Source organism: Pyxicephalus adspersus, chromosome 6 (genome assembly GCF_032062135.1).
Source record: "Pyxicephalus adspersus chromosome 6, UCB_Pads_2.0, whole genome shotgun sequence".
In the NCBI taxonomy this organism is placed as follows: domain Eukaryota; kingdom Metazoa; phylum Chordata; class Amphibia; order Anura; family Pyxicephalidae; genus Pyxicephalus; species Pyxicephalus adspersus.
In genome coordinates this window covers 37,046,120-37,071,368 of record NC_092863.1, presented here as the reverse complement: position 1 = coordinate 37,071,368, position 25,249 = coordinate 37,046,120, and the positions used below count along the sequence as shown (strand labels likewise).

The 25,249-nt window shown below is 38.8% G+C and overlaps 2 protein-coding genes across 5 annotated transcripts; one reads left to right on the top strand and one right to left on the bottom strand.

Annotated features, from left to right (window-relative positions):
- Positions 1-876: 876 nt before the first annotated feature.
- Positions 877-17,043, bottom strand: AP1B1 (adaptor related protein complex 1 subunit beta 1). Its single transcript, XM_072415296.1, has 22 exons — positions 16,909-17,043; positions 13,441-13,503; positions 13,244-13,349; positions 12,462-12,597; positions 10,338-10,583; positions 10,049-10,239; positions 9,297-9,518; positions 9,090-9,210; positions 7,368-7,463; positions 7,139-7,254; positions 6,781-6,946; positions 6,143-6,241; positions 5,456-5,715; positions 4,834-5,044; positions 4,252-4,284; positions 3,792-3,926; positions 3,451-3,596; positions 3,228-3,357; positions 2,947-3,031; positions 2,760-2,846; positions 1,892-2,046; positions 877-1,305 (listed from the first exon to the last, which is right to left on the bottom strand). Exons 2-22 carry the CDS (start codon positions 13,475-13,477, stop codon positions 1,231-1,233), a joined length of 2,853 nt encoding a protein of 950 aa, XP_072271397.1. The 5' UTR covers positions 13,478-13,503; positions 16,909-17,043; the 3' UTR covers positions 877-1,230.
- Positions 16,937-25,191, top strand: LOC140333565 (uncharacterized). Of its 4 annotated transcripts, none has more exons than XM_072415298.1 (3): positions 16,937-17,077; positions 19,013-19,353; positions 19,832-25,191. In XM_072415298.1, the coding sequence occupies exons 2-3, from the start codon at positions 19,031-19,033 to the stop codon at positions 20,706-20,708; spliced, it is 1,200 nt and encodes a 399-aa protein (XP_072271399.1). In that variant the 5' UTR covers positions 16,937-17,077; positions 19,013-19,030; the 3' UTR covers positions 20,709-25,191. The 4 variants fall into 4 exon arrangements, 3 of the variants coding, with proteins under 3 accessions (XP_072271399.1, XP_072271400.1, XP_072271398.1); XR_011921394.1 differs by lacking the exon at positions 16,937-17,077 and adding an exon at positions 19,435-19,731 and having other exon boundaries at positions 17,094-19,353; XM_072415299.1 differs by lacking the exon at positions 16,937-17,077 and adding an exon at positions 17,094-18,516.
- The last annotated feature ends 58 nt before the right edge of the window (positions 25,192-25,249 follow it).

Sequence of the window (25,249 nt, the reverse complement as noted above, 5' to 3'; positions counted from 1 at the left end):
GAAACACGACTGGTGACTACCAAAAAAACTTTACAGCGGAAAGTACCATTGTTTGTCATCCATGTTTGGGCAGGGTTAAACATGCATGCCATCTGCTCATAATTATTTCTTAGTGCTTTGAGATAGAAACAGGTTCGTTATTTAATAGGCAGACTTTTCATGCACTGGACATTTACTTTGAAACACACAAAATGTTGCTTGAAATCCCAGCACTTGGGCTATTTCTAGTGACATAATATTTGCACTAGGCATTTATTTTAGGCAAAGCACAAACATTACTGGCCATAACCCATGTTTTTTTGGGGATACTTGTATTTTATTTTATCTTTTAGTGGTACAATTTACCTGTTATTTGTTTGCTGCTCCAGCTTATTGGTTAAGGTAGCGCAGGGTTTCCTAACTTTTTCTCATTAGGTAGTGCAGACTAACTATGTACTAGCTAGCTATGCATGTCTTAATATGTCAGGGATGTGTTCCTTAACTTAAAGGTCAGGCTCAAAATTGCTTCGACAAAAAGCAGCAGTACTTCTCCTATATTGTGACATCATTGTGTTTAGGCTGATTCTGCTGCTTTGCAAATAATGGAAATTGGGAATGTGTTGGCTGCTGCAATATAAACTCCTCATTTCATTAGGGTCAGTTGGTTCCATGTAAAACAAAGGTCTGAAGTTCTCAGATGTCTGTGTTAGTTTATTTTAATTAATAAGCTGCCATAAGGAAAGCACATTGGAATGCAAATAAATGCAGTGCACAGGTATAAATGGTCCCTGAAAAATAATTGGTTTTATTTCTCCCCCAACCTGACACACAAAATGTAATGCTTTTCCAAAACAGCAATCTGCTTCCATGAAAATGAATGAAAAAAAAAGTAAAAGATTCACACGTATGAAAGTTTTTTATTATATACATTTAAATTCAAGTTCTTCATACTTTAAGTTATTAGGGTCCAACAGAACCTACCCTTTACAGAGATAATACAGCATCTACCATAAAAAGGTGGGAGCCACCAACATTTTCAAGAGATTAGGAAACAGTTTAATCCCTGTGCTGTTCACATGTAAGCAAAGGGTTTAAAAAGGAGGTTTGGGAGTAAGAGCATAAAATCAATTTTCATAATTTGGTCCATACTTGGCTGATCAAAAAAGGAACAGAAACATGCGCACGCGGCAATCTTATGTCCTGTCTCCATGCAAGAAAATGATGATCACAAAGCTAGCATGGAGTAAAAGATCAGTTCTTCAGGATGGCTTCAAAGGCTTGGAAAATGAATGGGGATACCTCAGGTGCCCGACACTTCAGAGACAGCTGTATGCAGAAAATAAAGTAAGATTTATATACTTTATTTTTTAAACAATTTATTAAAGCTTTAAGTTCAAAATATTACACACTTCTTTAATACATATCACAGCTACTTAGTGTAGATCTTTAACTGATGAGGACTGGATGCAATTAGGAGGTAATTAACTTATGTGTTGTATAATACACACACACACACACACACACACACGGTTTCTTTCAGAATGATGCGTCATACAGCAGTCAAAAAGCAGAGTTTGCATGCCTTTGCTGGCAAATAATGATGCAGTATGTCTACCATATGGTTTGTTGAGCTATAAAATCTAATTCTCAGAACAGTTTCACTACTACATATTTCCTAAACAGATATATTGTTACAATTGTAATATTGTTGTAGCACTGTAACGAACCCAAATATAAGTGAATTTAAAAAATACACTGCGAAATGCTGAATTCATCCACAATGTTTGTAAAAACGGACATTTATGTTAACCCGATATAATGTGATGTATTTAACTATTGTAACTTAAAGTAGACTGTGTTGCATTTTTGTCACATATGTACTTCACCAACACGAGTTTAGAGCAAAACTTACAGCACAGCTAGGGGTTCCAGGCTGAATCCTTAACTCCGCCAGCACCCATATACCGTTTGCGAGTTTAATAGACTGGTACAACATGTCCTGACCTTCCACTGTACGACGGGCCACTGTGAACACATTGCTGGCCTGCAGCTTGTTACTCACAGCATCTGTGGAAACATACCATAATAAGGCTATGTTATAGCATTCATAAAGTATGGTAATAAAAACGGGATGAGGTAACAACTTGAAAAATGAGGAAGCAGAACCTGCGTTTTAGTGAAAGGTTCGTTTTCAGAACTTTTTTCCCAGTAAAATACAATTAGGGTTATCCCCACAATTTTGAATTATACTTCCACTCAATCCCAGTCACATATCATTTCAAGCTTTTCAAGACTTGAAAGGTGTTAAAAGAAAGGAATAACTGATCATAAAATGGATTGCTTAAAATGATCTTTCATTTAAAATACAAAAAAAAAGTAAATCAATTAAGGGTTTTTTTTTTCGTTAAACTCTTATTTACTAATCAAACTGTTTATTCATGACAGTCAGATGTGCAATAAGTGGAAGGTTTTATCTTGTGTACTTTGCATACTTTAGTATACAGTACTGAGAGAACAGCTTGGGGCAAACACCAAACGATGGCCCTTTTGATGCAATCTGTGTGCGCATGAATAAAAGGGGTAATTTTTGACAACCATCCAGCAATGAATTTAGATCAAACTCATGTATGTATCAGTAAGTTTGCACCATGTCAAACTTCATGCCATCAAAAAAAAATATAACGTGACATTTGCTCTAATATAAAAAAGTCCAACTATTGTACTTCCGGCCATCTATAAAACTCTTCACTTCATCATTTATACTGGTACTAGATACTCACCACAATTTGGAGGACACTCCCTAACCTGAAACTGTGCCTCATTCTCATTAGGAATGTCCTTCCATGTTGCCAAAAACATCTGCCTCTCTGAAAGAATGAAACAAATTGCATAGGTTAAGCTTGCATATGAATATATGACAGGAAGTCAGAGTGTAAATCACAGGGGACAACAGATGCTAATTCTCACCCATTTTCCCATCTTCAACAAACAGGATGTGAAGCGGATATACCACACTAAAGTAAAATACATCAATATTGTTCTTTACTGCCACCTATGGAGAAAAAGAAGCATATGCATCAAACCATACAAGGACCTGTAAACAGATATATTAATATTACTATTATTATTATTATTATTATTATTATTATTATTAATAACCAGGATTTATATAGCGCCAACATATTACACAGCCCTGTACGATAAATAGGGTAATATACATTTAAACAACATAGAGTTAGAGAATTTACCTGTAGGTTATTAAGAGGATCCATTTTCATGACAGAACCAACTGTATTTAATGGTAAGGATACCTCAGTAGACTGATTGGGGGCCAAAGGTGTAAGAATCTGAAGAGGAGCAGCGGGTGCCAACCCAAAACTGTTAGAAGGAAAATAAAATGCTCAATTTCCAAAAGTAAATATGCCACACAGGTGAAATTCAGGAACCAGAAAATTGTGAAAAATTCCATACCTATTACGATTAAACTGTATGGCAAAGTCACTCATGACTTGGAGGGCACGATTAGTGAAGATTAGATCCATAAACACATTTCCAGATCTTCGGGCAAAAGTACCATTTATCTCTAGGCCTTTACCTTTCATAGCATGCAGCCATACCTGAGAATAGTCAAAAATAATGAAAAATTAAAAAACAAAACATGTGTTACTGAGGGTCTCAACAAAGTTTATGACCTACATATGAAAAAAATGATCACTGCAGTCTTTGTAAATTGTATACTTGCGGTCTTCTGTAAGCAGACAAGTTTATGACAGAAGAGAAGAAAAAACAAAAACAAAAAAAACATCACTTACTGATTTTGGAGCCACATAAGATCCAATAACACCTCCTGTCCCAGGTCCCAAATCAAAAAGGTCACCAAGTCCTCCAGAGAGGGGCGCACTAAGGGAGGCTGGAGCCACTGGAGGAGCCATAAATCCTGTTGGTAACTATACAACATAAGAAAACAATATAAATAAATAGTAGGAAATAGTAATAATACTACTAATAAAAAGTAGTAATATAAATAAATATAGGAAAAGGTAACTGTTGTAAAGAAAACAAAAATATTTGCTAAGAACAAATAAATAATAAAACAATAATAAAGCTAGAAATTAAATGTTGCATATTATGCAATAATGCGCAACACAAAAACTGACAAATGTCAGACCTAAACAAGCAATACACAAAGCATTAATAATTTAATAAATTTAATTAAAAGTATAGCAGAATTCAGAACAGCAGAGTAACAGCAAGATTGCTAAAATGACTTACCGAGAGATTTGGAGCTGTATCTCCTCCTCCCAGCTGTGGAGATAAAAAGAGAGAGGGTGACTTAAAGAAAAGTTGCTTGACTTGAAAAACACCTGAAATGGAGTCAGCAGAATTGTTCTAATGCCCCTAGAATGTTATGAGAAATTCAGGTGATATGTTAAATGTCAAACATTTTGGTGGATGGTGCACTTTATGAAAACCTTGGGAGTTTGCATTTGGGGTTACACAGACCCCACAAACCCACGCAATGTAGATATTAAGAACTCCCTAGCATACCCCTTCTGTGTCTTCCACAATCTTTGAAGTTCAAGCAGATGGAAAGGGAGGCAGAGCACAGGCAACCAGAAAGAGGCAGGGAGACATACACAAAAGCCGCAGAACAGCAGGCAGGAGCAGCATAGGAAAGAACATTGATAGAAAGAGAAAAAAAAAAAAAAAAACACGAAGTAAGGGATCAGCCAAGAAACACCATGTAAGATAGAGGTTATATTATTTATTACTGCACCCACAAGATGTTTAAAGTGTCACTGCCAATTTACAAAATACACCATTACACAGATAGAGAATTTATTCTTTACATACCGGTACCAGACTATCCAGACCTCCACTTAGAAGATCTACACCACCCAGAGGTACAGAGCTGGTAGTCAGAGTGGGTCCACTGACCGGAGGGGCTAAATCTAGATTTAGAAGGTCTCCAAGAAGATCGCCCTGTGAAGGAATGACTGAGGCGTGCGTATCGGCTTGGGGTTGTCCTGCAGGTGCCGCCTCTGGACTCTCTGCACTCTCACTACTAAGATAAAAGACACATTAGAGGAAATTATAATACTATAAGCTCCTTCACATTACTAACAACAAGCTGTATGTCATATCTAACAGAACAGAGAGATTATAATAATGATCTGCTGTGTAAGATTGTGCCAATTGGGACTTCTAGGCAACAGATCTGCCAAGCAACATAAAACACTTCTCTCTTAGAAAACCTGTTATGAAAAATATATCTAGCTGTCGTTGCTAACTTTCTTCAGTCACCTGGCTGCTATGACGACCCTTTCACGTTATTGTTTTGAATCATTGACCTGGAGCAGCAAAGTCCTTATCTCAGCTTTACAAATCCAAAGAATCAAAACAACAAGCAAAACTAACACATGAAATTATGAGAGGCTATGCCTAAATAATTGCCACTTATGCAAAAAATACTTACGAGCCTGTCCGGGGTGGCAATCTTTTGGGGACAACGCCACGGCTTCCCTCCACAAAAGCATTAGGAGGCTTGTGGTAGACAGAAGCTAGTGTACCAATGTAACAGATAAGTTCCTCCAGCAATGTGGGCTCAATTAGGTCAGTTTCCTCTGAGATCAGAGGTTTTTCTGCCAGGACCACCTCTTTAGCAGCAACTGGGTCAGTTGACAACAGCCTCCAGTAGATGTAGCCACGATCTCTTAAATCAGGGTTATCAGAATCCTGTCATTAAAGAATAAAATCAGTTGAACAATTTCTGATAAAATTAGGGCCTATTCACATGTCTGCAGAATGGTAAAGAGCATTGAATGAAAAACAGGTAGGGTATTTACTAAAACAATGTACCAAATAAAAGCCTTATATGTCCTTAAAAATATTGTTAATACCAAACGCACTATACAGCTGGTAACTCTGAATTCTGATCATGAAGAGGTATACCAATTGCTGTAGGGGTTCTAGTTTTTTTTTTGTGATGGGAGAATACCACAGATGCTGGAATACAGAAAATGGGAACACTGAAAACTCCCCAGGTAGACAGAAGTTAGAAATTATGGTAAAGGGGATTTACTACCCTACTACTACTTTTAGTTTTTGGACAGACCAACCATTTAAAATGGCTTGAAACTAACTCGGTCTACATTACACTTACCTGTGTGGCTAGACTAAGTACTTGCTGTACCAGCTCTTGTGTCTCTGTCGGCTTCTTCAAGAACAGCTTGACGATAGCAGTTAGAAGCTGTAGTTGAACCTTTTAAGAAAAAAAAAAAAAGATATATGTCTATATACATCAGTGGCAAACATATCAATTGTGAAGCAAGACAGGCTGAAGCAATCAGAGAAAGAATTCTTTTTATACCATGCTGGTTGGCTTATTGGCAGTATAAGTTGTCAAAAAGAGGTTAGATTCTCTCTTTCGATGATCAGGAACAATAGTTTTAGGTGAAGAAAACCAAAAATGTGTATGGACACATAAGACAAAATTCATAGATACCAAAAAGTTTGCTAGAGCTTGAATATGCTGTCTAGATATTGTTTACCAATAAGAAATGCATGCTAGGCAACTAAAATCATAACAGACTGGAAGCAGACTTATCCAGTTATCGGTTCCCTATAGCTTTGCTAAAAATCTGCCTTTTTTTCTCAATAGACTATTCCACAAAGGTAACACAAATATATTGTCCTTAATTCTGGACAGGAGAATGTGTAGTTTAAACTGATGGATAGTTTATGTATTAGACAATAAAAATCAGGCAGGTAAATACTTTTGCGCATGGAAAAATAGGTCACCTGTGTGCTTTCATCATGGAAACCCTCTAGGAAACTTTCCAGCAGCTCATCAGCATTATCAATGCGTTCAGCATACTCCCCTACAATCCAGATCATGGCTGCTCTGGCCTCTGGTTCATCCAGCGAGTCCAGGTTCTCACACAATGTGGAGATAACACTCTCATATCTATACATAACAAAAAATATTTTTAATAACAAAATCTACAGATCACATTCAGATTAGGTTCATTTTTTCTTCCCAAAAATGTAGACTAAAATAAATTAAAACAAAGAATATGGGAGTGCAATAATACCAACTAAATGAATGAGCACAATGACCGAACTGATAAATAGGAATTCGGTTTGTCAAGAGACTTACTTGTTTGGATACTTCCTAAAAATGTCCTTTATCACCACAATAGCTTCTTGGACCACGTAATTCACTTTGGTCTGGATAAGATCCAGTAGTGTACTAACACAGCGTTCGGCAGATTGCTTGAGAGGAACAAAGCACAAAATGTATCACTAACAGGTATTTATTCTATTTGTGTTGTTTTATGAATATCACAAAAATTATAGATTTACAAAGAACAACGAAACTGAATTACCTCAACTTTAATGGCACAGCGACCAATTGCTCTTACAGCTTTTCTTACAAAATCCACATCCACTTCAGTGGCATATTCCTTCAATTCAGCAAGAACCTACATAGAACAGAATTTTATTAGCAAAATACATACCAACTTTGTGTTAAGGACACATTTTTTGTTTAAATGTCTGTTCAATTAAAACTGCATATGCCTAATGTTCTATTTAGAATGTATTCATTTCAGTGCTGTGGAGAGCTCAGACATCAAACCATAACATCAATAAAACACAAGTGATTTTCCCCTAGCAAGGAAGATTTCACTAAGCTTAATGAATGTGGTGAAGTTCTACAGCTATCCAATTATGTTCAAGCAAGTGACTAGGCAATCTTTGCAAAGTGAATTTTCAGCTTTTTGTACTTCAATAAACTTTTATTCAACAACAGTTTAGGGATGGGGAAACAGGATCAGTGCAAAAAAAACCTATATAGAATAAAAATTGGGAAAATCAATTGCAATTGTTAGCCAAACATAATATCACTGTACCACAAACCCATGTAAAAGAAAGAACATACATAAAACCAAGGGAGGGAATAGGGTGGTGGGTGCGTGGGGAGGTCCACGTCAGGAAGGGCTGTTTCAGCAGGTTTTTTAAGCGAAGTAAACCCTTGCAAGGTGATTATTAATTCTGTTGTGAACAGCCCATGAACAGCCTATATTCCTTTAGTAATTTAACATAATGTATATAGGAAAACTACTTACCCTATTACTTTTAACAGTAAGCTGATTTTACAGTCCCTCTGCTGCCCCCTAGTGTTCAGCCATGAATAGCGAAAGCCACCAGCAGACCACCACACGAATATACTGTGTGTTGTAATTATACCAGAGGTTACATGAAAACCTGAAAGTTATTTTTTAAGGTGTTCCCCATGTTTAGAGGGTTGAAAAGGGCTCCTTGACTGTATATTTGAACATTATTAAGTGCTTTTCACTCATCATTAATTCCTAATCTGAGGCCTGTGACATTTGATGTAATTATTCTGCTTTGTTAATATTGTTATAAAGTTTATTTTACTGTAATCATCAGTTATTAATTTTCCTGAACACATACTCAGCACAATCCTGTTCCCGGAAAGAATTAACTACTGTGCACAAAAGTGGGAATTGCATCATCCCAACCCAGCAATTGAGATGATCTGAAACCCTGAGCTCTAAACAACACCAAGTGAAGATAAAGGCAATGGTGTCAAACTGGAAAAATGCATCTACATGGCAAGCATAGTAGAATGAGGAAATATGGAGAGCATATCCTACTTGCATATTATGTCAAAGCTTCTGAGGCCCCCATATTTCACAAGAAGTGCGGCTTCACAGATAAACCTCACTAGAATTTGCCCCCTAATACACCGACTGGAGGACAATTTTGGCTCGGTATCAGTACATGCACCCACTCCTCTTTACTCGCCTCCACTCATGAAAGCATTTCGATATTTAAGTAACTTAAACCCAAAAGCTAAGTATAGTACCCTGCAAGCCCCCCTCCCAACCAGCAATTATCTTCCTGACAGAGAACCACAGAGACCCATTAATAACAAATCACAATAATGTTGCATTGCATAATCTGTATATGGAATTAGCAAATACAGTGCTTTCCTTGTAGAGAAACAACATTTATATGAATGAACAAGCTTTTTTTTCTCGTAACTCCATCTTTAACAACAGGGAAACAGCAGATTTACCAACCTGTGCAATGTTTGCAGGTGACGCTAGTCTGATCATGATATCAAGCTTCTCTAGCTTAACATAGATCGGGTCATTATATTTAACAAAGAAAACTTTCATCTCATGTTTCAGGATCTCCGGTCTGTGACAAAAAAAACAGAATGAGCATCAAATTTTAGTTTACAGAAAGCATTTCTAATGCTGCTCAGCAGAAAAGCCACGTCTTACCGTTTCTGCACTATGAGATTAATGTTACGTAAGGCCACATACTGCAATTCAGGCTCAGCAGAAAGCAGTGTGACTAAAGGAGGAGCCAATTTCTTCAATAAAGTCCCATAGTAGTCCAAGTCTTTGGACAGCATCTCCATTAATTTCATTAGCACCTTCACTGCTGACAGCACCACAGCTGAATTTGCATGTGAGAGGCGCGGCGTTACTCGTTCACATACACTAAAGGAAAAATAAATGAAAACTGAAGATGAATAATTTATCTTAGACAATACAATATGTCTGTAATCAACTTAAGTACTGATAACAACGCATGCTTTTTCTGCAGACTGCAACAACTAATATTAATAAATACACCCCAAAAAAAAAATGTTCACCAGTATTACATATTACATCTTCTTTTAGGAACCAGCCCTGCAGTGAGAGCAGCAGAGAGCCTAGCAAGGCACTAGCTCCTGCGTAGGATCGCTTGCTTACTCCGCATGTCTGATCCCTACCCTAAAAGAAGACCCTGGTAAAAATAGGTTCACCAGACAGGAAACGAGGGACATTTTCAAACAGAAAATTGGGACCATGCTTTATTGTTTATCTACTCTACTAAAAACAAGCATTTTTTATTACTGTCGGTTGTTGTGAGAATAGAGATCTCGATAGAGCAATTAACTGAAACAAAAACTTTTCAGGGATTCTAGCCATTCCTTACTCAATAACAATTGTCCCTGGCACAATACTATATTATTTTGTTTCTTTACCTCTGGGCTTCACGATCATCCTTGGGGACATAGTTTGCCAAACAATCCAGGATAAAGATCTGACCCCATTCAGTGCATTCATTCAGAGCAGTCAGCAACTTGTTGATTGACTGAGGATTCAGATCCAATAAGTTACTATTTGGGTGGGATTCAGCAATCTCTGAGAGAGCTGCTACTGCATTAGCCACAACCTGGAACAGGATGGAGAATTTAAACAAACAATCTATACACGGTAATGAATATTTTTATAACACCGTTTATTAAATACACATTTACACAAAGTACTCACCATGGGATTAGAATCAGAGATGAGATCTTTTAATGTGTCCAGGAAACCCTGGTCTTCCACCAGCTGAGCATTTATGTCATGCAGCTTGGCGACGCACACTGCTGCCGTCTTACGGACATATGGGTCCTCATCTTTCAAGCATTTACGAAGTGGTTCACAAAGATACTCTGTGATTTTGTCCACACGTATACAACCCATAGTGCGTACAGCTAATGCACGGATTAAGGGATTGGGGTCTTCACAGTCCTGAGAAAAGTAAAATGAAATTCACAATTACGTCATCTTAAATTTAATAGACTTGTCCACGTCATGAAGGGCCTTGTTTCAGCATGTTTTTTAAGCGAAGTAATCCCTTGCACGTTGATTAATAATTTTGCTAAGTGAACAGCCTATATTCCTTTAGTAATTTTACATAATGTAGATAGGAAAACTACTTACCCTATTACTTTTAACAGTAAGCTGACATTACAGTCCCTCTGCTGCCCCCTAGTGTTCAGCCATGAATAGCAAAAGCCACCAGCAGGCTCTACACCGGGGTTCCTCCACAGGTTGCTAGGGGTTCTTTGAGCAATAAGCAGTTTGTGCCTCTAAGGTCGGTTTAAGTGACCCCCAATTATCTTTTTGGCTATCTCTAAGGGTGACATTTTTCCCTTCTGTCCAGCAATGTAGGAAGCAATCTTCTTGACCACCACACTAATATATTGTGTGTTGTAATCATACCAGAGGTTCCATGAAAACCTGAAAAAAGTTATTTTTAAGGTGTTCCTCATGTTAAAAGGGTTGAAAAGGGCTCCTCTACACAGATTCACTGTATATTTGAACATTATTGTGTGCTTTTCACTCATCATTAATTCCTAATATGAGGCCTGTGACATTTGATGTAAATATACTTCACAGTCCTGAGAAAAGTAAAATGAAATTCACAATTACATCATCTTACATTTAATAGACTTGTCTTGGTGAATATATGCACGCTGCTACTGCTGGCTTTACATCTGAAAATTCCTGTCAGCTTGTTGTCATGGTGATGCAATTAAGTCAATATTCTTTGGTTTCAAATGCAACATGCTGCTTCTGAGTCTATCCATCAGATATTTATGTCACAGACAGACAACATTCAGCAGTAACAGAAGCATTTTTACAAGCAGACATAATTCTCCTGGTACCGGTTTTCTTTCAGCTTACCCCCTCCTCCTTATTTTCACCTTGGGATTCTGCCAGTAGGTCAAAAGGTAAATTGGGCAAATAGCAAATAGCAAACTGCACAGTGATCAAACGTAGTTACAAACCCAAACCTGCCTTGGCCCTTATTTCCACCTACCTAAACATGGCTTCACCATCATTGGTTACACCAGATGAAAAATATCAGAAGATAATAACTGCAAGTCAATATATAGCTAAAACTTCTTTTGGTTTAGGATAGAGAAGGGATATTACTATTAGATTTTACAGCCGCTGAAGACTTCCCTTGAAGAGATTCATTCACTTCCTGTGTGGTAAAAAGGTTGTAATCCCTCTATTGCTGACACTAGTTACTGGGTGCACAACCAGGCAGATATTCTCCCCGATTCATACCGTTTACCCTGATATAAACACCAAGCACCCACCAACCAGCCTGACTGAGCACCGATACACTCGGCCCCGTCTGCTCCGATGGGTTAATGTAAATCATCAGCTATCACACAGTGTATAGCAGCCTTATCAGCAACACAGACACAGGTTTGAAAAAAAAGAATACAAGAGCTTCTTGCTCTAGTCTCTTTCGCTGCTGAATATTCTCCTTAGTTTCTGTCTAGTAGAAGGTTGTTCCCAGAACAGGAAGTGAGGGATAATCTAAAAACAAGCCCCATAAAGCAGTACAACTTTACAAGGGTTCCAACCTTTTATCTAAAACAAAAGTTTTTGGCACAGTTACACCTTAAGGTTAATTAAAAGTTCTTCCTTGTATGCTTCAATGTAAAAAGTATAGAATGATACATTTTAGTAGCATATAATTGTGTAAAGCTATTGCTATACAGATGGGCATTAAGCATCAATGTGTCCATTTTCCTGTTATAATAAATATATAATATAGAGTATATAATCGTACTAGAAAGCGTTATACATTTCCATCTACCAACTTACCTTTACAAAAGTGTTTACAGCCATGATGGCCATGTCAGGCTGGCTTTTAGCATAGTTCATCAAGTACAAATAAACCAGTTTCTTCAGCTCCAAATTATCGGTTTGCATGCAGTTAACAACATCAGGAAACAGGGCACTGCCAAAATAACAAAGGAGTCAAATATACTTGTGCTATAAGGGAACACTACAAAAATGCAACCAAAACACACAAAGACAATTACACAGACCTTTCACAGTAAATAAAAGAAATATTTGGCAACCAGATTTTAGTTTCCTGAAATCAGCTCAATAAAAAGCCCAAACAGAGGGAAAAGGCACTGGAGAAAACCTGTTTAGTAGAGGCCGGTCCCTATATCACTTCACTTAGTTCAGGTTCAGAGACTATTGTTTAATAGTTGCTATGGGTTACTGTCCTTTACACATCATTTGTATTACTACATAAGCACATATGTAGACAGACAAAACACAAGAAAATGTGACATCCGGTATAGACTACAGAACTGCTGAAGAAGAAATGTAAATTAGCAGATCACCTTTTTCAGAAATGCTTGACTTGGCACAGTCAACCAATCATGTATACAATGACTGACAACCGGATGTTAGTAAAAGCCAAGTCATCTGTTTGGACTAAGAAACCTCTTTAATTTTCCACTAATCAAAGTGGAAACTATTCTTTATCCACTGAATGAAACCATGCAGAACGCAAGACCTGATCAGCCATCTTCAATTACATTGAAGCCAACAGACTATCAGGACAGTGAAATCCTAGACCTTCTATTCACCTGACATCCTTCCCCACAGTCATAGAGGCAATGACTTTCTTTACTGCCTCCTTCTTCTTCTCCTTCTTGTCGCTGTTCAGTTCTGCTTTTAGCTCAAAGATCTCACCTACAAGTGTGAAATATAAAATTAGTGTCTGTGGTAATTTTTAACAAAACACAATCATTATTCCAGACTTCCCAGCACCCCCGTGTCTCACCTTTTTTGGTGGTGGTGAAATACTTGGAGTCTGTCATGTTTGCTCTGCGGGTTTCACACCTAGCTGTAAGGAGAGGCAGAATGTCCGTTAAAAAACAGGGAATCTTTATTCAGAGATGTCAGCTGAATTTACAGGAAGGAATCAGCCTACACTGCCCCCATTCAACAGGAAAGAAAACAGAGAGAAGGTCACAAGGGGGGAGAGGCAGGATTAGATAAAACTATGGCTACAGCAAGGAACATATCCTCCACCCAAAGTTACTATAGCCTGCCAAAATGTCAGTCTGGACGGGACGATATAACTAATCAGAAGTAAGAAGACACAGAACCCCAGAGAATACGTTTGTTGTCCTGCCTATTCATTCAACGAGGGGGAGGGAAGTTTCTTTGGTTCTTTTAAAATTTTACTTTACAAAAAGCTGGAGGTTCTAAAGATTAGCAATATAGCACAATTATCACAATCATATTTAGATGTAAGATGGTTCAGTTCTTTATTTGTCAGGTGTTAAAAAAGAAGATATAAACTGTATTATACAGCTCTTATACGGAGTGTATAGGTTCCATCCAGTTCAATAGCCATATATCATATACAGTGTTCTCCCCAGACCCTTTTAGCTGGGTGCACCACCCAGCACTTTTCAGTAACCACCCGGCTGTTTTTTGATGGGTACTGAAGAGTTGGGTCACAATACAGGGACCACCACCCACCTACAATTACTTCCCACCCGGCTCAAAAAAAATTCAGCGTTGAGCACTGATAATAGCCAACATTTTACCAACCATTCAGCTCTGTATTATACTAAAGACAAGACCTCTGACCTCTAAGAACTCTCCGTTTACCAGGAGCATTTATGTAATTTTACAATTAAACAGGAATTAGACTTTAATATTATTATTTCCTCAGCAGTTAAACATTTGCATATAAACAGGAACTATTACTGAAACAACTAGTTCTAGAGATAAATGTCTGATTTCTAGGATACTATATGGTCTAAAAACTGAGAACTGGACACTAATAATGAAAGTGTGTTACATTTCAGTAGAAACTGGTAGGACAGGCTCAATTACTTTCTCAATAGACCAGCAATACGTGTCCTGGAGTGGCCATCAGATATATTATTAGTTTCTGACTGGAGAAGTGACATTGCCTAAAGTTACAATGGGGTGGGGTATGTCCTCTGTACTGATGACTAGGCACTGCTACTGAGAAATATGTTACTGTGTTACTGTTTGCTGCTCTTCCTATAAAAATGTGTCTGCTAGATTACAGGGACCAGATCTGAATTCCACACAAATATGTCCAATCCTGCAGTCCAAGATTCTCATATATAGATTAGTATATAATGATAAAGATAATCATCAGAGTTTTCTGGTCACACATACCTCATCCAGGCTTAGGTATCAGTTCCCAGATTAATCTATAGCAGTGTTTCATGACCTTTTAACCATGGGGAACCCTTAAAATAACTTTCAGGTCAGGGGCCCCTGGTATAATTACTATATCCACAGATCACAGTATACTAGTGTGGTGGTCAGTAGGAAAAATGTGTCTTACCGCAAGTCTTGGGGAAGACTGTAACCCTTACAAAAAGCTTATTGGTGACACTTAAACTGCCTGAGAGGGACAAATTGCTCTGGAATCAAAGATTCTGAGACTACTCAGTGTGTATATCTCTGGGATTAGGTTATTTCTTGAAGCTGGCTGTACACTAGGTAATAGGTGCAGGATCCGTGTAATGATCAATGTCTACTTGGTGCTGATCATTTACCTGGATACTGCCATGCACCCACTGACTGGCAAAGCAGATATAAAGGAAGAAATGCAAACTAACAACCACAAACCAAAGTCAGAGAGATATTTATCAAAGAACAGGGCATTCCTGATCAATGTTCAAATAGCTTATCAATCAAATACTGACCATGTCATTGTTTTTATTAAATCTCTTGTCTAATGTATTACCAAATGCCTGGTAGTGTATGACCATCAATAGAATGTAAAAGGGGCTTTCAAGAAGCAATCTGTTAGGATGCTACAGAAATCATTTTACTTTTGCTGCAGATTTTGAAGTCCTTTGTTAAAAAAAATCATCATCTCCTTAACATAAACCTGTGATGGCGGGAGAATGGAGGCTACAACTACAGACCCCTGCTCTGCATTCAGTAACATCACTGGGGGGATCTGTGTATCAGATCTGTTCAATGGTTTACAAAGAACAGAGGCACAGGATAGTCATTTTCTCTGTTAAATTCATGTTTTTTAAAAACAAACTTTCAGATTTCTCTCATGACAGGTAGAACTATTACATAAAAGGTACACCCACAAGACAACTATCGCCCAGGGTGAAGGTTGGTGATAATGTGTGTACAGCCTTCCCCTGATGTCATTCAGCAATCCACAGGTCACTACATAATGAGACAACGGCTGTCATGTCCTAAGAAGCAGACATCATGGGGATCCTCCTGCTCAGTCACTCCTCTCGGCATTTTGTGTACAGCGCTCATTCATTCTACTGTCACTGATCAGGAAATATAATTTCCAGCAACAAAAATTGGATGTCTGTATGCAGCTTATCAGTTTGTGTAAATAAAAGACACAAACACCAAATCCACAATGCTAATCTGTCACACAAATGATTTGGAATGAATGGTGTACATTCACATTGATGAACTGTTGTATTCACACAATAACACATACATGCTTGTGAAAAACAAAGCCCAATATGGGCTCCGCACATTGCTGCTGTATGGCTTTTAATAATGCAGAACATAACACAAAGAGCGCTATTTACAAAACAGGGAATCTGACATTCCCTCAAACATTCCCTGGGAATCTTCCAGGTGCATGTGTTTCCATGGCAGTAATAGAGTAATATAAAAACAGGTGTGGGTGCCCTACATGGGTTTACATTGGGGTGCCATTGCAATGCCCCCAGCACACATACACAGTCCGGGGTGTACAGAGCCCCCAATATGTCTGCCCGGGTGATGCCTTGTATGGGTCAGGGATATAATGGGCGCCCCAATAACACACACAAGTCACACATTGTGCACTGATAATCACACAACCAGCCAGCTGTATTTGGGGCGCCATTAGGAATGAATGGGAACACACACTACACATAGCACAGTGCCCAGGACTTATTCACACATCTATACACAGGGGTGACCCCAGCTATTGGCCATCAGGAAACTTCCACCAAGGCTATTGGTCAGTGGGCAGCTACAAGAGCCTGTCAGGTCTGTGACATCACTGCAATGAATGGGGACAGGCAAGGAGTGATGGAACCCAGACAACCCGGGTATCACTACCCCGTCCCCCGAGCTCGGTGACCCCATAACTCTGACAGGCTGTATTAGGCATCCCTCCCCCTTCATCAGCTGGTCGCCCACTTCCGGCTCCGGCCTCTCCCGCCCCATAGAAGCCCAATTGACCAGACAAGAAAATAGCGGCGCAGGGCGCCAGGCTGACCTCGGCGGAGGACTCGGTGTCCGCTCCCGGGGCTCGGGCTGTTCGGATGACAAGGATATTCAGTCCGAGTAGATAGGACTCCTCCTCCCTGCACTTCACCACAAAGATGGCGGACACCTGCTGCAGGAAGTGACGCCGGAGGAGGAACAGCCGGAATCACGTCTAGAAGGTATAGTTACCATAGGAACACGGAATGCAGGAACGGGCGAATGTTCGGGCTGTGGGGAATGGCTGGCGGAAGCGTATAGTCAGACGGAGGAGAGGGCGGCTATGAGCTGGGGTGGTATGCCCGGCTCCTCCCAGCACCAGCCAGGCATGAACAGGCTCCGTGTATATGGCAGCCATCATAATATACCTTGTACTAACTAGACTGACTGGTTGCTAAGGGTTACGGCTCATCCTGTGAGGGCTGTACAGTCTTGGTGGACATGTCAGCCATTTACTATTGGTTCAGAGTGAATGTGACAATGACCATAGAGATTCACCTCATATAAATATGCCTAAATGGCTCTATTTATAAAGTAGTGAATCTAACATTCACTGAAACATTCTCTGGTGGACAATTTCCACCAAAAAAGCAATAAATGATTCTCCTTTAGGGAATGTCAGATTCACTGCTTTAAAAACTTATTTAGTGTTGTATAATATGGGGGCAGATTAGAACCCTCCGACTGTCTGCCTATCATTTTCCTTCACTTCCTTTCCCACAGACATCACAGGAAGTCAGAGGAAATCTCCCAAAGTGACCAGTGTCCCCAATGGAAGATTTCCCCTTACCTGTTCTTCTAGATACAACCTCCCTCAGTGAAAGTAGTCACCAGTACCAAAAGAAAGGTGAATCTCCCCAATAGGGACACAGCAAAAAAACTAAGCTCCTAACCCTCCATTACTCTCTAACACCATAAGTAAAAGAAGATTCCAGACTTTATTCTTTAGTAAATAATCGCCAATGTTTTATTGTAAATGATGTGATTGTGATTAGGATACTAAATAGGCCAAAATTCCCATTAGTGTGCACAAAACTACAGTATAGAAACTATAGAAACACATTGCAACCCTCTTATTATTCCTCTCACCCTGGGCGTCCATAACATTATTTATCTGGTCCATATATTTATCTGGTGTACCTGTGTATGTATGGGGGACAGGGGGGCTTTTTTTATTTTTACATTAAAGCATACCTAAACTCAGAAATTTCACTTTACAAAAAAGGCTAGACAACCCTTTTATGTAGGGTACAAATTCTGTTGTTTTGTTTTGGTTTTATTATAAGTGCAACACCCTTTAAAAAAAAAAGGGGGGGGGGGTGCAGCACTGCCCCCTAATGGGAGTGCAAAGCCTCCCTGGATACCTACGTCACAATTCCGGGAGGCTCTTCAGTGCTCCTTCTGTGCTTGTCTGAGCATCTCAGGCATGCGCAGAAGGAGCCTCGTCACGAAAAGAAAAATTTGCCAATCTCACGCATGCGCAAATTTTTTTTTCATCCTACGTCACCCGATCACGCACTTGGGTATGGTGATGTAGGATGAAGAACCATAAAGAAGAGAAGATGGCGGGACCCAATGCAGGACACCCCCGGATGGATCTGACTGCCCTGCGGGTTTGAAGGTAAGTGTATTTGTTTTTTTTTGGGCAGTTTTCAGTTTAGTTCCTCTTGAAGGCTAATTGAATCAGTGAATAGCAGTGCCCAATCCACTGACCGCATCCTGGGATCTGAGGGGGGATCAGGGTACAGAAGTTCCCTGACAGCCACCCTGAAGCACTTTTTTCGGGTTTCAGGCACCCCATAGACTTCTTTAGGTTAAGTTTACATGGGCAGAAAAAAAGCTTTTCTAAATGCTTGTAAAATTATTTACTAACCTTAGATGTGTTCACGAAGCACTTAGAAAGCAGCGTCTGAAGCTTGTTACATACCTGGTCAAACAGGTTTTATTTTTTTGGAAAGCAAACTATAAAAAGAGGATGTGATGTAGAGGGAGTGATTTGCTTTGAGGGTGGGGATTTGTGTGTCCTGGCTTTTGCTTGTGGCTGTTATTTTTTCTGATTCTTGCACTTCTTTGTGCTATTTTAGCTCCATTTGTGTTTTTATTTTTTTCATAAGCAGCTCCCCTATAAAAAAAACATGGATTCCTATACAGTCATTTCTCTGATGTTAAGTTTGGTGCATCTGAAGCTGCTTTTGGAGCAAACAACCCAGCGGAGGAAAAAGAGACCGCAGCGGAGGTACTGGGTGCATCCCATTGTTTCCCGTAGACTTACCAAAGGTCACTTTCATACTCTGTACCATGAGCTGCGCAGATACCCACAGAAATTCTATGACTATGCACACATGAGAGTGGAAACCTTCGATTCTTTGCTGGAAATCCTGAGGCCGCGCTTAATGAGAGCTAGAACAAATATGAGGCTTCCAGTTTCTGCAGAAGAACGTCTGCTAGTGACACTGCGGTGAGTTTTTTTTATTTTTTTTCAGTCTTTTATTACCAGAACTAGATACTTTGTGATATATTACATATATGTTTTATTTAGAGACAACCATCCATCACTGTGAAATTGGTATACATGACAAAGGAAGACTTCACATACTTACTTATACTCCAGCGGCCTTTAGAAAGCTGCTGCTTCATTCTTTACAAGAAATATCTGAATGGATGGGGTTGACTGCCTGGTACCCATCACTTGTTGTAGTTCCTTGCACTGATTGGTACTTCATGTATTGACGTATAAGATGATAGGAACCACAAGTGGCAAAATATCAATTCTTGAAGCAGCCAAACAGAAATAAATAGAGAACATTTCCCATTCAAGAAGTGGCCAGCTGGAAATGTAAGTATATGAAGTCTTGTTTAAGCAGAGATCTCCTTTATAAAGTACTATTGTAATGAGTTTGAATAATAATAAAATGTACTTTTATTTCCTCTTTTAGGTTTATGGCAACCGGGGAATCTTTCTCCTCTCTGCATTTCCAGTTCCTATTGGGGAAAGTCACCATCCATACTATTGTACATGACACATGTGATGCTATTTGGACTCTATTAAAGGGTATTGTAATGCCCGAGCCCACTGAGGAAAGATGGATGGAAATCGGCAAGGAATTTGAAAAGAACAGCAACTTTCCACATTGCATTGGAGCGTTGGACAGCAAACATATTCGCATTCAACTGCCCCCAAACAGTGGCTCCAAATTCAACAATTATAAAAAATATTTTTCTGTTTTTCTGATGGCTATTGCTGATAGCAACTACAATTTTGTTGCTATTGATGTTGGGACATATGGAAGCTCTGCTGACTCCCAGGTTTTCCGAAACTCTGCTCTGGGAAAAAAGATTTTGGATGGTAAATTTCACATTCCCAGTCCCAGGCCTTTGGAAGAAAATGGAGACCTCTTTCCTTATGTCATAGTGGCAGACGATGCATTTGCTCTATCAACTTCCATCATGAAGCCTTTTCCCAAGCGGGGTCTGGATCTTAAAAGAAAAGTTTTTAATTACAGACTAACCCGTGCTCGACGTTTTGTAGAGTGTACCTTTGGTATACTAACCAATAAATGGCGAGTGTTTAGAGGCACAATTCAAATGAACCCCAGCAACGTGGACACAATTGTCAAAAGTGCATGTGCACTCCATAATTTTGTGTGTCAAAAGGAAGGATATAATTCTGAGGACTCCCTTGTCCATAATTTGGAGGATGTCTCCTGGCCCTCTGTACGAAGCACCAATGAAGCATGGAATATTCGGGAGAAATTTGCCAATTACTTTATGTCACCTACTGGAGAGCTTCCAGGGCAGTATTCGAGAATTTAAACTTCCTTTTTTACCTTCATAGATATAATATGAAGATATATGTAAGATATATATGTACTGATCCCTTATGAACCATATCCCTTGCTGTTATATTCCTTAGAATAGCTAAAGAAAGCTTTGGAATGTCTCTCTGAATGGCAGCCAAAACTATGGAAAATGAGGATTGGTTAAAACGCTGGACAGTTTACCTTTTCTGTCCTTTGTGGTGGAGATTTGTCTTCTCTTGTTTAGGTTACCATCATGTAGAAATTGTGGACACCGGATATTTTCCTTATAAAGTTTAGCCTTTATTAAAGGTATGACCTTTTTTCAACATTAAAAAATGGTGGCTACAGCTAAAGAGAATAGAAAATGTTAGTTGCCTGGCTGTTCAACTGCAACCTCAAGCAAGCCAAAAACATACAAACAACAAAAAAAGGAAATTTAAATTATAAAAAGATAACATTCATTCTCAAGTGGAATTGACTGCTTCCTTTGAAAAGTTTGTTTTCACATTGCAAAATGAACGTTAAATTAGCTATGAGGATAAGGTGAGGAAGAGGTGACCTCAGTCATGCAATCATATATATATAAATAATATGAAATAAGAAAAACATCTTTCAAGTTGTTTATATCTATATATATATATATCTGTATAACTGGTTGAAATGAAATATATTTGGTCTGTTTGTACAGTAATATAGAGATAACCTGCGGAGAGCAGGACATCCCTGAGCAGGATGGCAGGCATCCTAAACAATGTACAATGTAAAAAAATGTACAACTCATGATAAAACTCCCTGGAAAAAAACATCATACATACAGTCATGGAGAGAGCTGCAAAAGACAAAATTGACATATACATTTTGGTCATGTTGATAACTAGTCCTTTGCCCTCTGTCTGCCTTTTTTGTGCATAGCTTCCAAAGCTCACTGCCTCTATAAGGTGTTTCTTTAGCAACTTTAGTTTCGTCCCTGATTGCAGAAAATGTTTCCTAAACCTATGGCAGATATCTTATCTCTCTGGTATAAGATGAAATGAGCATCAACATTGGTGAGTAGAAAGTGTTGGTGTGTAGTGGGTACTGAGCTTTATTATTAGCTGGCAATAATTAGGGGCAGAGCTGCTCATGACAAGTGCCAGCCAGAGAATGTTTATTGTGGATATCATTCATAATTGTAACCATTCATTCATTTCAATCTGAAGTACTAATGGGCAATTGTACTGCTGTGTTTAGAAGAAAATTTGTGGTTAAAATATTACTTATGGTAGAATCTTTATTAGGTAAATGAAAGGATAAGACCAATTAGTTTCACTGAGCCAACCAAAAATATGCAGGACTGAGATCAGTGGCATGAATATAGAGGAGGAGAAGAAAAACCTTTTAGTGACGATAAGATGGATAACAATAAACCAGGAAGACTGCATTGATGAGTAAAATGACAGTAAACTATACGGCTCTTTCCCTAAATAGGAGGAGAGTTAACCATGCAATATGGCTGCTCCCTAGCACTATTGTACTATAAGATAAAGGGGGGGGGGTTATTTTTCTGCTCCATACAGTGTAATGAGGGAGCGTTGTCACCCTAAAAGATAATCTGATATACCTACTCTTTGTTATGATGTGTACTTGAAGTGTATCAGTAGCCCAGCAGAGATGTGTAGTTGAAATGTGTAGGAGTGTAGCTCCATGTAGACAAGTAGGGCCTTCATCATAATATACAGTACCAAGGGAACACAGTAAGGGCCTACACTCTACTAGAAACTGCAGTTAGACTGTATGATAACCCTAAATATGACAGCATTTAGGCCAACTCCATGGTCCTGATTTATTAAAACTCTCCAAGACTGGGGAAAATAGACTATCAAGGGAGAACATGGGTGATCCACCAATCCTGGAATAGATTGTTTAAAAAAAGCATTTGCTATTAGTTGTCAAATGTTTTTAACCGTGGACCCGATTCTTTCTAGGTTTGCAGAATTAATCAGGTTCTACCTTGATAGTCTATCTTCTCCAATAATAGGGAGCTTTTCTTAAATCAGGCCCAATGTAGTTTTTGTTTTAATCATGCAACATCCTATATTCCAGAAGCACAGGAGATGCTGTTAGGATACGCATATCTGGCCAGTGATGCCACACTGTGTGCCACCGCAATATCACACCCTGTTTATTCAGTCCAGTGGTGTCGCTTGCAGCAGCAGCAAGGATAACATGGAAATAGCAGCATCTCTTGCTTCCCTTTAGCCATGCAGCCATATACCTTCTCATCATCCCCAGCACATACTTTGAGGCTGTGCACAGCTGAAGCGGAGTTTGAGAACAGATTAGATTGTGGCTTTATCCTGCTTTGCCATTAGCTGCTAGAACTTTAAAGCTTTTCTGCTCGCAGCAACAGCATGCAACGAATGGCTGCTCAAGGGCTGGCAGACACTACATCATAATCCTTCGGCAACCACAAAGCATCCAAGTGCAAACCTGTGCACCTGTGTGAGTTCCACTCTTAGTGATTAGTTACAGAGGACTTGTAGAACCCACATGACTGCCCAGAGAAAAACAATTGCCAGTCATTGTAGTATAAATGTTCCCATAATATACCATGTGCACCACAACACATGTGTGTTACTGTGTGTTATGTGATTATCATAAGCCAACAATCTAAATGGCCCCCAAATTAAAATGTGCAATGGGTAGTTTTTAAAAAGCAGTGATGGGTTGACATTTGCTTTAATAACGTATTAATAAATACAGATTTTCAATAATCTGTGTCTTTTTTACTTGCTTGCAGTTTTTAAATAAAAAAATAAAAAAGACGGTTAACAGGAATACATTTTTATGATTTTTTACTTTTTCTTTTTTACATTACTTTTATATTGAGAAGTTTAATTTTGGATGTTTAACATATAACTATATTACACTGTGTGTTTCATCACTGATCAAGAGTCCTTTGGTTTAATCATCTGGCCAAAAATGAAACTCACTTGAAGGAAATGATTGTGTCTCCCTTTCTGTGACACATTTTCAGCCAAATGATTACAAGCCTGCCCACCACGACAAGGTAGACTCTTTGTGGCAGGACCTACTCTAATCTACACTGCTCTACCCTACTTGATGCTAGTCATCGTTCTTCTAATGTTGGATGTGTGTTCATATTAGACCTAATAAGTAGGTGTGTGTGTTTTTCTATATGTAGCTGTGTTTGTGTGTGACCAACTCTATGCTAATTTGTCTGTCCGTGTACATTTTACTAGCGTTCATCTTTGTGTAAATTAGTGCATGTGTGTCCCGATGATTTGTAGAGGTAAAAGTCTTTTAGTAGTTATATGATAGGCCATCTGACTCTTGAGCCTTATGAAGGAATAGATTTGTTCTGTTTGCTGCCACTTTCCTGAAGGAAGTGAGCAGTTATGCATAAAAACTCTTTTACAGGCTTGGGAGCTCTGTGGATAGGAAAGGGTGGCTTGTTGGGGTGCATATTTGTATTCAAAAAAGTACTATTTTTTTATTTTATCGTTGTTATTTATACAAACCCCTTTGCCTTGAAAACCCTATTCTCTCTCACCTCTAACCTAGAAGGTAATGTCTAGATGTATGTACTGTTACTGTAAGTTTTGGGGCGTGGCAATACCTCAATGAATAGGAAAATCTCCTACCAATATTACTATTTATTTTCAGAATCCAACTAATGAAATTAAAACTACAAGAAACTAGACCCTTTTATAGGCTTGGGAGCTTTATAGACAGGAATTGAGTGTGTTCCCCTAACCTAACCATAACCATTGTCTCCTGGATTGGAATTTGACAAAAAGGAAGGAGGCAAAAAGTAAGTTGCTCCTCTTCCCGTTGGCAAAAGCAGACCCTTGGCTGTACCTAGTGGAAGATCTCATCCCCACAATGTTGTTGCGAGTGGTGTGTGCAAGCAGTGGTTGTAAAGAAGTCCGAAAAAGAAAGACACCACCACCACATTAGGAGAAGATGTATTTATTACTTTATTTTTATTTATTTTATTTTTTAAGTAATATTTACCTTTTCAGTATTCAGCAAAAGTCCAAACATGAGATCCCACAAAGGCAAAGGCACAATCCCACATAGACGCTAAAGTTCAGCTTTTTACAACTGTTCAACCAATCCAGCCAACCTTCCAAAATGAAAAAATAAACCCAACTGTGGGAGGGGTCAGGTAGTCGCTCCTATAATCTTTTACCATCTGGATGGTTTCCTTGCCCTGCAGAAAAAACACTGTTAGGGTTAGTGATAAAGGAAATTGAGTTCTACCCTCAGTGATAATAACAGAGGACTTGTAGCACACAAATTGCCAGTCTTTTTAGTCTAAATGCTTTCATAATATTTAGGGCCTGTTTACCATATGCACTACAACACATTTGTGTTACTGTGTTTTATGTGATTAGGCCCCAAATTAGGATGCGCAATAGGTAGTTTTGAAAAAGGAATGATGGGTTGACATGTGCTTTAATAATGTATTAATAAATACAGATTTTCAATAATTGTGATAATTGTGTTTTTTTTTTACTTTTATATTGAGAAGTTTAATTTTGTATGTTT